The 17,060-nt window shown below is 39.8% G+C and overlaps 2 protein-coding genes across 4 annotated transcripts in view; one reads left to right on the forward strand and one right to left on the reverse strand.

The window, feature by feature from the left end:
• The window catches only part of arhgef25a (Rho guanine nucleotide exchange factor (GEF) 25a), a 75,039-nt gene that overhangs the window by 57,635 nt on the left and 344 nt on the right, over nucleotides 1–17,060 (reverse strand). Inside the window, exons 1-3 of one of the 3 annotated variants that reach the window (XM_077572602.1) lie at nucleotides 14,254–14,361; nucleotides 10,799–10,940; nucleotides 8,564–8,634 (exon numbers count right to left, since the gene is read on the reverse strand). In XM_077572602.1, coding sequence (XP_077428728.1) covers nucleotides 8,564–8,599 — 36 coding nt within the window. In that variant the 5' untranslated portion in view covers nucleotides 8,600–8,634; nucleotides 10,799–10,940; nucleotides 14,254–14,361. Of the gene's footprint in view, nucleotides 1–8,563; nucleotides 9,475–10,798; nucleotides 10,941–14,253; nucleotides 14,362–17,060 lie in introns of those variants that run through there. The other 2 variants (XM_077572594.1, XM_077572613.1) reach the window with 2 other exon arrangements.
• ankrd33aa (ankyrin repeat domain 33Aa) lies at nucleotides 5,159–16,538 on the forward strand. Its single transcript, XM_077572660.1, has 5 exons — nucleotides 5,159–5,442; nucleotides 8,980–9,314; nucleotides 10,637–10,766; nucleotides 10,843–10,983; nucleotides 12,423–16,538. The coding sequence occupies exons 2-5, from the start codon at nucleotides 9,057–9,059 to the stop codon at nucleotides 13,241–13,243; spliced, it is 1,350 nt and encodes a 449-aa protein (XP_077428786.1). The 5' UTR covers nucleotides 5,159–5,442; nucleotides 8,980–9,056; the 3' UTR covers nucleotides 13,244–16,538.

The following is a 17,060-nucleotide window of genomic DNA, read 5'->3' on the forward strand; positions in this document are numbered from 1 at the left end:
ATATTTTGTTCAGAATAGAACATAAATGACTGGTCAAAAGTTTAAACTGAGAAAATGTATCATTTTAAGGGAAAAATATGTTGATTGTAAATTTCAAATCTCAAAAAAGTTGGGACAGGTAGCAATAAGAGGCTCAGTCAATTGCACGTGTTAAAAAAAAAAACAGCTGGAAGACCAGTTACCACTAATGACGTTCATTGGCAACTTGATTGGAGTATAAAAAGAGCTTCTCGGAGTGGCAGAGTCTCTCAGAAGCGAAGATGGGTAGAGAATCGCTAATTCCTCCTCAGAAAGGTGTTTACCAGCGAAAAATTGCAAAAAGGTTGAAGTAATCATCATCCAAAGATTAAGGAAATCTGGAACAATCTCTGTGTGTAAGGGTCAAGGTCAAAAAAATCACACTGGATGCCCGTGATCTTCGGGCCCTTAAACGGCAAGGAATGCTTACTGTAAGGGAAATCACAGAAAGGGCTCAGTAATACCAGAAAACATTGTGGGCGAACACAATCCACCGTGCCAGCCGCCGTTGCCAGATGAAACTCGACAGTACAAAGAAGAAGCCATTTCTAAAGCAGACCAAGAAGCGCAGGCGTTTCTCTGAGCCACGGGTCATTTAAAATGGAGTGTGGCAAAGTGGAAACCTGTTTTGTGGTCAGACGAATCACGATTCAAAGTTCTTTGTGGAAAACTGTGGCGCTATATCATACTGACGAAAGAGGACAAGGACAACCCGAGTTGTTATCAGCACTCAGTTTATAAGCCTGCATCTGTGATGGTATAGGATTGCATGAGTGCGTGTGGCATGGATAGCTTCCACATCTGGAAAGGCATCGTTAATGCAGAAAGGTTGGAAAACAACTTATGCTCCCATCCAGGCATCATCACTTTCAGAGAAGATCTCGCATTTCTCAACACGATAATGCCAGACCACATGCAGCACCAATTACAACATCATGGCTGTGTAGGAAAAGGATTCGGGTATTGAAATGGCCAGCCTGAAGTCCACTTCTTTCACTTCTAGAGCACATTTGGCGCATCATAAAGGGGAAGGTGCAACAAAGAAAGCCCAAGACAGTTGAACAGTTAGAGAGACGCATGTCAGACAAAAATGGGACAGCATTCCTATTTCTAAACTTGAGGAACTTGTCTCCTCGATCCCCAGACGTTTGCAGACTGTTGTAAGAAGAGGGGATATCCCGCCTCAGAGTGGTGAAAATGGCCTTGTCCCAACTTTTTGGAGATTTGTTGACACCATGGAATTTATAATCAACATAGTTTTCCCTTAAAATAATACATTTTCTCAGTTTAAACTTTTGACCTGTTCTCTATGTTCTATTCTGAATAAAATATTAAAATTTGGCACTTCCACATAATTGCATTCAGTTTTTATTCACAATTTGTATCGTGTCCGAATTTTGGGGGAATTGGGTTTGTATTTCAGAATAAGAATTCAACCGTAAACATTTCTGTTTAGGGCTAACAAAATGAAAGTGTTAACCTTGGAGATTAATTAAAATTCTTTAAAGCGTAAAAAATAATAATAACTCAGTTATTTCCTGTGGCGGCCAATATCCTCTCCCAAATTTAGAAAATTGTTTCTATGAGACGACTATAAGAAAGAAGCCTGTCAAGATGAGTCTGTTTTGATTGTTTTGTTCAATAGTTGTATTTTGAATTGAATTGTATTCAAGGATAAAAGAAAGCTACATCTATTTTTATGGGTATTACTAGAATGTCTATGCTGTTATTAAATCCAACAAACAAATAAAATAATTATGCATTTAGATGTTTTACTCAAGTTCATACCTGCCACTAAATTCTCTACAAACATGTTACATTAAGCTACATAGATCGCAACCTATAATTAATTCATGTTTTTCGAGATTATAGTGTATTTCACTTCATGCACCAGCTTTTCTATAGTAAACCCCAGGCTGAAATGCTTCTTGCTTGAGCTTCTGAAAGATTCAACTTATTTTTTTTCTGGGCCAGGCTGTTCTACTGCTATTTTATATTTTTCAGGAGAGTCCCCTCATCTGTCTCAGGTCAAGTTATTCTTGTGACTTCTGATATTTGAAACATCCCAGATGCGAGATGTGATAAATATTAGCTTCTCCCTAAGTATAAATCTCAATTGCAGTCAAATAAAACCAGACACAAGCTCATATTTTACTCTTTGGTCTATTGAAATAAAATGTTCTGATCCCCGCTAGATCAGATCATGTTGCTGCAGTAGGTATGCCCTGTACAGACTGAACGGGCCCCAAATTGCTGCTTTATTCCAAGTAGTATAACCACATGTCTTTGAGCCTAGCACAAACATCTACTTCTCATCGTAATAACTTTCCCTCAATTGCCCTAAATGTCCTTGCCCATCATGAATACGGGTAGTTCTTTGTCCTTACTGACTAACTCCCATTTAGTTGGCTCCCTAAGGATCCAAACGCAGGGATTCTTTTACATGGAAAAGTCCGAGTTAAGTGCTGGTAACAGTCCTGGACAAAGTGCCAACAGTCTAATATTAGCTGAGCACATGGCCGTATAGAGAATCACTCACCAAGCAAGCTAAACTTAGTGCTGTGTTTCCCAAGCCTCTCTCCTACGTCTTCTTCTCTCACACTGCCCCCTGCTGGGTGGAATCATGCCTGGCGAGGGAGTCACACTTAAAGGATGGGAAACCGGGGGGGGGGGGGGGGGGGGACGGGGGGGTCCAAATGGCTGGTCCTATAAGTGTCAAATAAAAGGTTTATTAATACATTTGATGTAAATGTTTGTGTCTGCCAGGTTTTTGCTCTTGTTGAATGATATTACTTCCCCTCTCAATAGCAAATCATCAGTAATTTATTAGATCAGCAGCATCGCAATAAGCGCACAATTATTTCTGCAAAACATAGCTTGATAGCAACTTAATTATTGCGATCATCAGTGGCGTCATCAAAGAGTGTCTAACAGACAATAGTGGGAAGTGCTATTAATACTTTGTTATAGTTCAGGTTTGTGAACGTTTTATTTTGAAGGTTTTATGCATGATTAGTGACGAATGCTGTACGTTGTTGTCGTCTGGCCTTCAAAAAATCCCCATAATCTCGAGGAAAAAAAGAAAAAGAAAAGAAAGAAACCACAAGCTGAATATTTTGAGTTATTGTCATTGTAAATTAATTGAGCAGATACAAAGTTGTTAAAAAGTATCAAGGTGCTGATGCTTGACCTGATTATTCTTTCAGAATTTAGCTTGCAGCAAAGAACGTGTCCAGGCTTTTTTTCTTCTTCTTCTTCTCAGGTATGATGCAAGTTAATAAAGAAGGTCAACTATTTTGTGCGTATACGTTTTTGTGTTGCTGTACCAAGTTATCAAAACATGTATTATATAGGATTGACAGTAACGATTATTGCTTTTGTACTTAAGCACATTTCCAGAGGCTTCCAGAGGCAGTACTTTTACATACAGACGTTGAATCAATGCTTCTACTTTTATCAAAGTCTTTTTTCTTCTTTTTTACACAAATATATGTACTTGTACTTACGTGCAAAGAATGAGTTTATAATTTGCGAGACGAGATCATTGTAATTTGCCACAGAAGAGCAGATTCACTAAAGTGCTGCATTACACTTTTTGACCTCGGGGAGGCAGACTTGATTCCCAATAGAGCGGAAGTGCTGCTCAACCGCAGCGGCAGGAACATGAGCAAGTTCGCGAGATAACACATTAGGGTTAATCTGTTAACATGTTTTTTTTTTTGACAGCATGTGATTGAGGCCCTAATGCTTTGAATCAATTTGTTAATGTGATGTTCTTGTCTATATTTAAGTTAGCAGCTCAGAATCATAAAAAGGCTACATCATGGCCCAAACCACACATTGAAAAATGTATGAATCTCGAGGTGGTTTCCTGTGAGAATTGCAACTCACTATATTCACAAAGTATACTAAACTGTTGGTATCACCTTTTGGACGAAACAGAAATCAGCAGTTTACAGCACAATAAACAAGATATCTGAAGGTGTGACAGCTTGAGAACATGTTTATTTCAAAGCCTGATATGCTAACCAGCCATGTTAAAGGCAACGTTATTTTTAGGAGACATGAAAAGAGGAAATTTGATGCCTTTGACGCCTTTTCCATTGGAAAAAAAAGAAGCATAATACATCATCAAGCTATGTACATACAGTAAAAATATTCATGTTCCTTTTAAAGCACAAACACAGGGTATAGGCAGCAGCAGCACAGTGGCATTGTACACAATAACTTAAATTTACCAAATAAGATTAAGTAAATAGAAATGCTGTACAGTATAACCAGCCAGAATGCCAGATTGTAAGGAAGATTAAGTAAATAGAAATCCTGTACAGCATAACCAGCCAGAATGCCAGATGGTATGGTATTTTTTTTAAATGTAGTTAAGGAACCACTTGTTTATATTTTGTTTGATAGCTTGTTCCATTGCACTGTTGTTGGAAGTAATAGTAATAATTTTGGATTTATTTATTTATCTATGCATTCATTCATTATTTTTTTGCAAATCACACACACATTATAATAATGAATTCATTCTTCTTATTCTTCTCAGTTTTTTACAGTTTCCTTTATTTTATATCGTCACTGTCAGGTAGAAACCGGCGCCTTTTTTTTTTAAATTTCTTTTTTTGTTGTTTTTTGGGAGAAACAAGGATTATGTCCAACGCCGGCATATGAAGTCATGGCCTACAGGTTTTAAGGACAGATGCCCTTCCTGACTCCAACCCTCCCTATCCAGTTTGTGTGTGCATGTGTGTGTTTGTGCCACAGAAAGTCCATGTGTTTGCATGTATGTTTGTGTATGCGTGTCATCTCTGTCATGGGAACAATTACCACCCACGGCCCTTTGGCGCAAAACCAATAGTGGGTTTGTTTGTCCCACCAAAGGAATTTGCATGGGAAAACAGAACCGAGACACTAGTGACTCCCAAGACAACGTTGAACTGGGAAGTGCCTGTGATTCAGTCACAGTTAAATTGGACAGTGAGAGGTTTGCTCTGATGACACAACAGACGGGCCGAGGTGGCTGTCGATGGACTGAGAGAGATGTGGAGACAAGTGAGAAAAATGAGCGAGAGCAAGAACGAGGGGAGTGATGGGGGTGGAGTTGCTAGACTACCTCAGCAGACTGTGAGGGGAGCAAGGGTTGCCACTGTCTGTTTTGTTTGCTTAATCCCTCAATCTTCTGTAATCGGGATGAGAAGAAGAGAGCATGCTGCCTAATTTAGGACTGCACAGTCTATGTTGGGACCTGCAAGGAAGAAAGACAACCAAGCTGGCCATTACAAAAGATGGAGGGAGGGGGCAGACTTCAGCCACAAACAGTTTGGGGAACTTAAACCGCAGTTTCTTAAAAAGAGAAGAGTCAAAAGCAACAAGATGCTTTCAGCCATCAGCACAGAAGGAAGCGAAGAGGACTCGCTATTGGTGAGAATATCGCATGTCCAACATGTTTTACTTGATATCAGGGAGAATAACTTTGATTTGTGCATCAGAGGCATGGAGTCAAGTTTGGAAGTTAAAGGAAGCTTGAAAAGTGGTGAGGTGAAGCAGAATGGTACAGGAAGTTGAAGCCACAGCTGAAGATAAATTGAAAGAAAAAAATATAGATGTTTGTGCAAAATAAGTTTTGCTTGTCCGACAGAAAAAGTGCCAAAAACAAAATAAATGGTAGTCAGAAAAAAAAAGGAGCTGAAAGGTTTAACAAGATATCAAACTGCCAGCAGGTGGAAATTTGATCTACATATCATATTTGTTAAGGCATTATCAATTATCATACTATCTTCAAAAAAGAAAGAAGAAGAAGTACTTGTGTTACATCAACTGTCAAAACGGATATAAGCCCATTTGGTGATATGCAGAAGGGTTTTATTATTTTTTGCTTCCTCACGTTAATAAAAGAAGAAACATGATTTCAGTTGTGTCCACATATAGACTTTAGACTTACTTTATTGTCATTCTAATTAACTGTAATAAGTATACAGAATGTAATGTCGTTGCACGGCTTATGCAGGGGGAAAAAAGTATTATAAGAAAAAGGAAAACAGCAACCACAACCAGCAACTGAAAATGCTAAGGTTGAATATAAATAAGGATAAAAGAGAAATAAAAATTGAATTAAACATAATGCATTTAAAGTGTATTATTTTAAAGTGTCTACTCAAAAGTGTACTTACAGTGACGGCAACAAATATGACTTAAAGTGACATTACAGTGACAAAACAGCGCAGATCTCAGAATGGGGTATTAAAACTGCATTTTACGCTCAAGAAACTAACAAAAATGAATTGTAATAATAACGAAAATGTTTCTTTGGCAATTAATTTAATGCAGTACACAAGCCTTTGAGTTAATTTTACATGTGATTTTAAGTGCATTTATTTCAGTATTACACACTCTAAAAACAGTTGGGTAAAAAATAACCCAGCTATGGATCAAAATAGGACCGATCCTCTACTTGGGTCAATTTGACCCAACTTTGAGTCAAGAAATGGGTCTTAAATATCACTCATAAATATTGGTTAGATCCTTTACTTGGGTCCCCAAAAAATTGGGTCATTTTGTATAAAACAACACATAAAGTGGATCAGTCAATTTTTTATCCATAATTGGGTTACTTTTGACGCAACTGTTTTTAGAGTGCAGCATGGCCTTTAGCCGGAAGAAAGAAGGTTAAACAGTCGTCTGGGAGTTGTGGTCATTCAGCGACATCAACTACTGGCCGCAGCCAATAATAAAGCACCACAAAATGATGTCACATGATGTGCAGTGGCTGTATTTGATTTGCAGATTGTTGTTTTTAAAATATTTTTAAAATAATATTTTTGTTGACTTTTTACTAAACAATATTTACTGTGATGTTTATAATAATCTTGCACACAATACATACTTTTTTCAAATGAAAACTAACACTAAAAAAAAAAACATTAAAAAAACTAAAGCTAATAAAAACTAACAAACCGGCTCTGAAAACGAATTAAAACTAAATTTAAATAAATAAATAAAAAATCTCAAAATGAAATTAAAACGAACTGCAATGAAAATTCCAAAACTATCATAACCCCGCTTAACATATGCTTCACTCAAAGATTGGCATCATCTTTATTGCCTGCTCCTCCAACCAAACAAATGCTAGCGAACACTGAAGGACAACTTCTTGACTGTAGCTTGACCCAGGGGTGCAGATAAAGGTTGAGGGTCCCATGACAATCCCAAATATCAAAGCCGATCACGATGTGAAATCGCCCTGACTCACCCCTCAGGGCCGTCAGGCTGCCGAGAGGAGTCACCAGCAGACCTGCCACATGTCACTTAGCAGCATGGCTGAGGGCTGGACGATCTGACTCACAGTTCCCCACCAAATCTGTTGGAGTATCTTTGATGAAGCTTCACAAGCCAAATTGCTTGTGGGTGTTCTGTCTGGTTTTAAAATCTTTGAAGCTAGAGGAGACTAAAATCCTGAGAAACAACCTCTGGTTCCAAAATGTTTGCTAAATAGGCCATTCAACCGAATTATTTCCAAGGATTGGAGATGGGCCATAGTATATTTTGAGAAGTTTATTATTTTCTGATTTAGCGATGGAAAAAAGAAAGTAGTTTATTTTGAGAGCTTTACATCCTACCAGACCCTCATTCCAGTTTTGCAGTAGTGCTCCTCTTTCATCTCACAAGTCTTGGCCAGAGTTATTTGATAATAGTTTGGGAATTTTCATTATACTTAATTTTATTTTTTTATGTATAGTAGTAACTTTTTTTGAGTTTTTTTTTTTTTTTTAGTTTTACTTAATTTTAGTTGAGTTTTTATTAGTTGTTTTTTGTTTCTTTTGTGTATTTTAGTGTGCAAGATTTAAAATATATATATATATCACGGTATGTATTGTGTATAGTTAAAACCCAACAAAAATATTTAAAAAAACAACCATATGCAAATCAAATACAGGTACTGTAAAACAGTCCAAAAGTTTGAAGTACAATAAGCGCAGTGCATAATACTGCTTCTCAGGTTAGATCCATCACAACCCTCCCTTAACATCTTAAAAATAAAGCTAAGATGGTCTTGCTTTCCATCTGAGACCATGTTACCTAGAATTTGGGTTTCGGACTGAGTTAAGTGACAGAAACAAGCCATATGGCCACAAGCACTGCTGTCACCTAAAAGCAACATCACCTGGTGGTGCTTTTTCATTGGCTGCCGATGACATTGCTTCTGAGCAAATGGCCTCAAGTCCCAAACGACTGTTAATATCAAAATAAATACATTTAAAATGAACCCCACAGGCTTGTGTATGAAATGAATTAACAAAAGGTGAAAACAAATTTATTTCGCATTAATTATAGTTAAGTTTTGTAAAGGTAAAATGTAGTTTCAGTTATTTATTTATTTTTAAAGTATTTTTCATTTTTATTTTAGTTTAACAAAAATGTCTTTTCAATTTTAGTTATTTTGTCAGTTTTCATAACTAAAACAACCTTGGTCCGGGCGAGTTGAACAACGCTGGCAAAAAGCATGTTGGACAGACAGCTTATACATCAAGTAAATCGGACTTACAGATAAGCGGAGTTGGAGTGGGGTGAAGCGCCTCATCCTCTTTAGGCCTTGGTCAAGCCCTCTCAGGTGACCTGCAACACGTTAGCGACAAAGAGGCTCTATGATTAAAGCCAAATAGGTGTTTATTTCAAGGGGCTCAAATCACTGACGTGTGTGCCCTGCGATTGGCTGGCAACCAGTTGAGGGTGTACCCCGCCTACCACCCGTTGACAGCTGGGATAGGCTCCAACATGCCCGCGACCCTCGTGAAGATAAGCGGTTTGGAAAATAGATGGATGGATGATATCACTGATATTATGGAAAAATGGAAAATGTGATCCTGTGTCAGAAGATGTGCTTTCTCTGGCTGCTTTGAAGGAACCCATCTGATAAAAGCTGCACAAGTGTCGTCCTGTTAAAATTTCTTTCTGTTGCAGATGATAATGGAACACAAGAGACAAAGCGCTCAGGTGTGATCCCAGCAGACGGGGCTGGGCGGCGGGAGGCGGGGCTCATGGCCTCTACATGTGATGACCCCCATTTGGGTGCTGGCCCATCTGAGGATTCTGAGATGAACCTGGATGAGTCCGACTCTGGAAGTGTCCTCTCTGATGATTCAGTGCTTCCTAACTTTGAAAGAGATGACAAGTATGCAGAGCCTCCTAAAACGCTATATGAGGCATGCGCTCGGAATGATCCCATCTCCCTGCGAAGGATACTAGAGAGAGGTGTTACCAAGGAAGAGGCCATGGAGTTGGACATTAATGGCAGGGTGAGAAACAATGCAATTAAATCTGATACAATAACTTTTATTACAAATATAATAATGCTCAACTTTTAATCAACGCAATGTACATCAGTCACTAAACAGTAAACATTTCATACAGCTTTTATAATGGACGCTTTGACTGCCCCTTAACTCATGGGGGCCATCCCACCAAATTGCTGCCTGTTGTAACTTTGTTAAAATTATTCAAACTCTAAATCTAATTATATAAATATTAAGCTTCTCAAAATGTGTGTTAGTCCATCTCAGGCATGTTTAAGTCATTATTTTATTACTGTTTACTGAAGCTCCAAATTTGAGTAACATGACTGAAAGTAACAGGAGTGAGTTTTTACTTTAGTATAGTTAGATGATACATGAAATATAACCACATTGCATTCATGCTAATAGAATGTTGACAAATCTGTATTTATAAACATATATTTAAAAAAAAAATAAGATAATAATAAAGTGAACTTTATTTTGGCCTTCCAAAGGCCTGCAATAGATCCACATAAGGCAACTTCTGGACCATGTGACTCGGGTAATTTTTTTTTTCTGAAGGGGTCATGTGTAAGGGTAACAGGAAGCCCAGGGGCATGACTAAAGTGTCAAGTTAAACAAAATTGTATTATTATTATTATTATTATTTTGTGGTTAAAGTCTACTTTTATGAAGCAGAGAGAGGCAACAAATGCAAATTTTCCAGTACAATTCTTTAAATATAAAATCGCATACATCAATATGCAGGACAGTACTCCACAAAAATATTTTTACACTTAATTTTATCGTTCATTCATATATTGTATTTCCTGGTGCTGCAAATGGCAGCGGTTTGGTGGAATGGCCCATATATATTTTGTCTCTTATTATCTAATAAATAATCTTAAATGACTTCTTCTAATTCTATGTCAATAAACGCCTAAATAAAAATGATATACAGTAATAATGGACAGTATAAGGTATTTATAGCTTGTGTATGAGGTAGATGCCACGGACTTCTGACGTCCGGGTTTCACACATCAGCGCCGTTTCCGGCCACTGCTGGCCGCGTTCCAACACCCGCACCCCCGCCCCTGCGCCCCCCAACCGCACGTTTCCGCCGATGGGCTCTCTGAAATGCTTCGGACACTGAGACAGACACACTAAACACTCGCACCCGTCGACGGGAACGCGCAACCGAGGGGCACAAAGGCGGAAGCGCAAGAACTGGGACGCGGCCCACACGTCGCAAACTGGAAACGGAAACAAAAGCCGATGTGTGAAAACCCGAAAGTCGGAAGTCTCGCCTCCTCCGTGGCATATACCCCATATTTGTTGCCCATCAGAGTGGACTAATGGTGGCTGTGAGCAAAGGGTTTGTGGACATCGTCACCACGCTACATGTATGCCCTCTAATAGACGTAAACCACCAAGACAATGATGGCAACTCTGCCCTCATGATTGCAGCCCAGGCTGGTATGTTCCACCACAATTAAGAGACCACTCACCCAGGAATCAAGCCTCCATCCAGTTGAATGTTTTCTTTATCCAGGCTTCACCACTATTCTAAACTTCATGCTGAACTACTACTCTGGTGTGGACACTGAGGTCAGGGATCCTCGTGGCTTCACCGCCCTCATCAAAGCAGGCCTGCAGGGCAGAGAGGACAGCGTGTCGGCTCTACTCATGCACGGTAAGTTGCAGCATGGCCTTTGTCTTGCGCGCATGCATGCATTCCATTTACGGCATTACGGGACAAGCAAAGTTTTGCGTCTGACAACACTGTTGATGAACTATTATAATCTGAATCTGAATTGTAGATATCTGTAATGAAATTTACATGAATGGAAAAAGTGACATCACTTCTCCTAAGCAAAATGACGTCTGAAATGAGAAATGTTTACAGGAAAAACATAGCTCAATGTGTGTGAGATATTTCTGACTAGTCAAAACTGAATTACAGATGTTAGCATATTTCCAGTCTAGCTGTTTATATAGTCAGAGTGGTGCTCATCCACGGAATGGATTGAGTTCCAAAAGTGGCCACATGGTGGGGTAATTTGCCTGTATGTCTGTGGTGCCTAAATCCGGTCCTCAAGAGCCCCTATCCAGCCTGTTTTCCATGTCTCCATCCTTCAGCGCAGCTGAATCTAATGATCAGCTCATCAGCAAGCTTTGCAGAAGCCTAATAACTAGGCCTGGGAATCTCTGACTGTCTCACAATTTGATTCGATTCCGATTTTTGGGTCTGCGATTCGATTCAGAATCGATTAAGGACGGTTTTAGATCAAAAATTATATGATTGACAATGATTTCTGCTTCAATTTATAGATATACAAATAATTGTCATGATCTACTCAAGTCTGACCTGCTAATGCTAATTAGCGCACTATTCGTGGCACTTTTATCACTCAAAAGAACGACTATTCATACAAAACGCTTCAGGAACGTATACAGAGTAGCATCTTAACATCCTACACTGCAAAAAAAAAAAAAAACTTTTTGGGGAATAACTTGATCATGACTTTTTGCTTCTATGCGGCTACAACTTAACAGTGTATCAGAACAAGTGGAACCACATTGTCCCTATGTGGCCAAATCGTGTACAACATGAAAAGTGCTCCCAATAAAGGCACACACAAAAAAGGGCAAGACAGTATAAAATAATTGAAATAAAACCGATTTTGGGACATTTCAAATCGATTCTGAATCATACTAAATGAGAACCATGATTCTTATGAGAATCGATTTTTTGGCACAATCCTACTGATAACGATCCTGATCATGAATCAGGTGTGTTAGTGGAGAGGATCATGGAAAACAGGCTGGATAGGACCAAACTTGGGCAGCAGGGTACACCATGGACAAACAACCACTCACACTTATGAACAATTTAGATTTTGGGACTGTAAGAGGAAGAAGACGCATTGCCCTGAGAAAACCCACAAAAGCAACATGTCAACTCCCCACAGGAAGGGCAAAGGCAACATTTACACCACAAACGTCAGAAAGGGTGGTAACCACTGGCCACTGTGGTGAAGCAGCAATTGACTCCCGTTATATGTCGTGACACTAGTAAACAAGCGGGCGCTAATATTCGACTTGATGCATTCCATCTTTTGTCATGCACAGGTGCTGATATGAATGCAATGGACCATGTTCAAGCTCGTGGTTTGAAGGATTGGGTCTTGAAGACAGGAAGATTTGAGACAATGAACAGAATACGCTATCTGCAAGCTCATCCGGTCGCCGAACAATTTTGTGACAGATACACACCTGAGTGGCCGGAGCTCAAACAGCTGGTGACAAAGGCCACAGCCACCAAAACAACAGGTCAGAAACTACGACAGCGCATGAAGGACAGCTTCGCGTTCAGCTTCCCTCAGGACCCCCAAGACAACGGAGTCATGGACCACATGGTGCGTATGACCACAGGCATCCACAGCCCCCTCATAGCCACTGCTTGCCATCCACTGTGTCCCAGCAGCCCACCAGAAATTGGCAGGCGACGCTTTGCTCTTCCTGAACTGCTTGAAAGGCACAGTAGCAAAGAGCTGGAGGAATCCACAGTGTCTCACAGCAACGGTTCTCCCACCTCCTCTTCTCCCAGCGCTACATCAGTTGCCTCGGTATCCCTGACCTCCTGCTGCCAGGAGGCAGAGCGCAGGGATAGCTCGCCATCCGGTGGTGGCATGAGAGGCTTTATTCCCCGCAGCATGGCGCACAGGAACAGCATCTTCCCCACAGGCTGTGTCCCAAAAATTGAAGTGACCAAATCTGGCGAGCCTGCTCCGAAGAAAGAGAAGAAGAAGAAAAGGCAGAAGGGATACCTGGAGCCTCCTGTTTGGAAGTATAAGGAGGCCAAGGAGGAGAAAAAGAGGGAGAAGCAAAAGGAAATGGAAAGAGAGCAAGAGAGAATATCTAGGGGTCAAAAAAATAAAGACAAAACATGACCCATGTTGAATTTTACCGCAGATGATTGTTGATTCTTTTGAAGACAATTTTGACACAATGTTTGTATGAGCTGCTGGAGTTAATCGTGCAGTATGGATTGGATTACAAAAAACATGCTGAGTCTTCCATTTAATTAGGTTTTAGCAATTTCTTATTTCTTATTGAGATAATATAATGTGAATGGTCAATGCAGTGAAGTTTGCTCTTTGTGAGGCTTTCATGACTCTATATAGAGATCCTAGCGTAAAACACATCATGATAACAGTTTTTTCAGCGAATAAATAACAGAAGTTGTCAGAAAAGTGGCAACGTAAAATGGCTGCCCTCTGGCTTCACCCTATTGACAGTCAAGTATGTGACGATGTGTTAGCCCTGCCCAAAAACATTATAAAAACTGTTGAAAAACAGTTTAAAGCAATCTCTTCGCAATTCAGTGCTACATTTAACTTTAAACAAGTTTCATATCAAAAGTCTTACGCATAGAGATTCGGACGTTGACGTCACGAGTCCCAAAAAGGGCGCTAGCGCAGCCATTTTGGCAGCATGGAAAACGCGTTTGCCAATTTGAGTAAACGGCAAACGTCACACTTTTGGACCAGCTGCCACAACGAGAAGAGGCAAAAAAAAGGATTGAGCATTCTCCAGGCTACTAAAAGAGGAATCAATGCATAGCCAAATAGAGCACTTTTACATGGTAGTTGAATCAGCAGAAGCTAACGGTTACCACACGCAAAATGTGGGGGAAATCATTTGTTTCGTTCGTTTGTGCTGCTTAAGTTTAATAGATTAAATAACTGACCGGCGCCATAAAGAAGACTATTTAAGCCATAAATGACGGCGGTCGAGGCCCAATTAGCAGCTGCTAAGTTGCTAACGTACCTAAATAACACTGCAAGATTTGCATGAAACTGCTAACTTCAAAGGCATTTTGACCACACATAAAGGAGAAATAAATCTGGATTGTACAAACTTGCAAAGCCTTTGTATGATCTTAATTGAAAGCACTCACCGCCGTAAGAGACGAGGTAATTCTATGGAGTAGCATCACCGAGTTGAAAAAAAAAAGCACTCCTGACTCTTCATCGCCAATCGAACCTGTCTACCTCGCGCATGTATATCATGTCCATTTCATCAAAGTGACTGTCAATTTGAGCGGCAAGTTGACGGATAAACGCTAGTTTTAGCCCTCCACGCTGTCGTAGTCCATTAACGCTGCACCGCTACTTTCTTGCCACAGGGGGGCGTATTCAGATAAATTATCACGAGATGTCTGTCTCTATTGGGAAGAAAACTCACCATATTGGCACCTAACGATGCTATTCAGCATTTTTTAATATCAAAAGATATGGGAAGCTATTTTCAACATACTGTATACAGGATATTAAGTTGAAGAAAAAGACAGGAACTATTGTAGCTTTCTCTCTGTTTGCAACATGTATTGTAGCATCTACCCTTTGTCTTTATGTCCTCATGGCAGGACTTTTATTACATTTCTTAAACACCCCAGGAAGCTAGATCAATTAAGTCTCCCTGAATTTCATTTCAGCAAAACATTTTGAACAATTCTATCCTCCCATTAAACAGTTTTTGAAAAGGCCGCTTTCCGTTCCCACTAAACCCTGACAATTAAGTTTCACTGAGCTATCTTAAGGCACCATTAATGCACTCACTCAAGTGGCGTGCAACGACTCTTGAACTATGGACCTCAGAAACCTTTTAATCTGATGAGTGGGATCATTACATAACAATTTATTTTTGATTGGCTGATTGTAGCTATATTCTTCTCAATGTGCAACAGAAGCTAAAAAGCAAAGACATTGATGCTGTTGATGTGGTCATTTTAAGACTGTTGCATCATGTAAGATTATTATTAGTATAATGTCTCACTTCCTCTTTGCCAAGGGAACTAGCTGACTTAAGGTCAGCGCTGCAATAAATACATCCCCGAAGTGCATTGAAGGAACACATTAGATGAGTAAGTAAGGCGTGATCTGGGCCAAGAAGGGCACAATTAGCCCAGTGGCAGTGACAGTACCTTTAGAAATATGACTAAAGTTACAAATATACATCTGAAGTTATACTCTCAGACTAAACTAAGAGTATTTTACTGAGGTGAAGTGAAGACAGATTAATGTCTGTGTAAAATACTGTACAAGGTCAGTGTACTCTTATTTGCACGGCAGCGAGTGTCTGCAGTCCTAAAGCAGAGATGACGTAGGCCAAGCACAAGAGGGGCGGGGTTTCGACGACTGAGGACAACATATGTGGCACTGACCTTCTGACGCTGCCGTCACCAACACAACTGAGGCAATCAAGGAGTTTATTTACTAATTACAAGACCAAACAAAACTTCATCCAAAGTTTTTCTTTTCCAAAGATATTTTTTAAATGACCAATGATCTGCATTTCCCTATTATTGCAAATTTGCAAGCATAGCCAAGATGCCCAGTTGCAAGAGGCTGAGCTGCACTGTATTTGTTGACAAGAAACTAGAGTGTGAGGTAGGTACAGTGTTCCCGTGCTATTTGTGGGGGATAGGGACCAAGCCCTACAATGAATAGGAAAGTAAAAAAGGGACCCACAAAAGGTTTATCATTGCTATTGATGCTGTAAGATGGTGACAAAGCACGAAATGAAGATCCTCAACTGATATCAACATACTATCTTGGCACCAGGGCGTCACAAGATGGTGCCAAAGCAATATGTCGTCAAAATCATCTTCCCATTTGAAATGAATGGGAATGCCATAGTCAAATGAAAAATTGCAGTAGTGTACACTATAGAAATACTCAATAAACCAGCAAACACGGAAAATGTGAACGCAAAACACCAGTGTACCAAATGTATTGACCCTCAAATGTGTTTTTTCTTGTTCTACTTCTGTGAGGTCTATTGGCAGCCGGCTGGATGATGTGAAATTTGCTGGCACCATCTAGTGGTGGGGGTATGAAGCACAGCTTATGTCAAATTTTGGATGGTGGGGTGTTACGTAAACACTTCATAAAGACTGGACGTATACACATAAAATCCTTCACAATCAACACCTCTGGGCTTCTGTTAAACTGTGGTGGTGATTTAGTGACAACCACCACGCCTGACACCCCACCCCCACACCAGCCTGTATTTTGCCATTTTGTTTGTTGTGTTTTGCCATAAGAGGGACGTTTCTTTGCGGAAAGTCAATGTTTACCTCAAGTAGCGATTACCGGTTAGTAAATACGTGGGGGAACACTGTACTAATATGTTCCATGTGGAGACTCGGCACACATCTGTACCACATCAAAAATATGATTACATGTCATTATTTACTAGCTGTCCATGACAAAATGGGTCCATGACCCGTCAAGAAGATGTACGATAAGGCCAATAAACTCTCCAAATTGAGGAAAGAGATGCCATGTTGAAATCTAAGCTACTTTTATAAACACACAACATTATGTCATCCCAATAAAACTAGCTTGTGTGTTGTGGATATAGTAGAGACATACAATAATTCCCTGGTCCCACGCGTGGGATCCAGATTATTTACATCAGCAGAGTGAGCAATATAACGGAGCTGTATCTGATTTTGAAACCTATAACGTTGCAAATAAGACAAACTACATCTCTGACTCAATCTAAACTCACCAGAATGTTGTTGAATGCAAAAAAATCAACAACAACAGAACTAAAATAATAATAAAGAAAAGCTAAAGCTCACAATGGCATGACATGTGTCTTGGTCCTTATTATCAAGCCAGAGTTGCTTAACAATGCAATACTCACAGGTATCAAACTCAAAGCCTGGCAGCCAGATCTGGCCCGCCGCATCATTTT

Source organism: Vanacampus margaritifer, chromosome 1 (assembly GCF_051991255.1).
Source record: "Vanacampus margaritifer isolate UIUO_Vmar chromosome 1, RoL_Vmar_1.0, whole genome shotgun sequence".
NCBI classification, from domain to species: Eukaryota; Metazoa; Chordata; class Actinopteri; order Syngnathiformes; family Syngnathidae; genus Vanacampus; species Vanacampus margaritifer.